The sequence below is a fragment of the Thecamonas trahens genome (assembly GCF_000142905.1).
Source record: "Thecamonas trahens ATCC 50062 unplaced genomic scaffold supercont1.11, whole genome shotgun sequence".
Classification (NCBI taxonomy): Eukaryota; order Apusomonadida; family Apusomonadidae; genus Thecamonas; species Thecamonas trahens.
In genome coordinates this window covers 568,392-568,735 of record NW_013657669.1, presented here as the reverse complement: position 1 = coordinate 568,735, position 344 = coordinate 568,392, and the positions used below count along the sequence as shown (strand labels likewise).

Genomic DNA, 344 nt, shown 5'->3' with positions numbered 1-344 from the left:
CGTGACGACACCACCTTGGACGCCTCGTCCAAGCCGGCTTACCCGAGCGCTGCGCTTGCCGCGTTTGATGGTCAGGACCGCATTGCCGCCGCCCTCAATGACATTGTCTACATCAACGTGGCGACCAAGAACAAGCGGAACGAGAACATCGTCACCGAGCCGCTCCCGCTGTCGCGTCTCGTGGTCGAGATGCTTCTTCGCATGAACGCCCGAGTCCGCCAGCTCAACATTGATGGCATTCTCGACTCACCGCTGGCACTGCCGCACTGGCGCAACCCCTCGCAGCGCCTCTCGGGCGACATTGACCGCGCTGCCCGAGCTGCTGGACTTGTCCACAACGCGCT

The 344-nt window shown here is 63.1% G+C and overlaps 1 protein-coding gene across 1 annotated transcript in view; it reads left to right on the top strand.

Annotated features, from left to right (window-relative positions):
• The window catches only part of AMSG_03158 (uncharacterized protein), a gene marked incomplete at both ends in the record, with an annotated part of 2,321 nt that overhangs the window by 1,217 nt on the left and 760 nt on the right, over positions 1-344 (top strand). Inside the window, one exon of the mRNA XM_013905029.1 lies at positions 34-330. Coding sequence (XP_013760483.1) covers positions 34-330 — 297 coding nt within the window. The remainder of the gene's footprint in view (positions 1-33; positions 331-344) is intronic.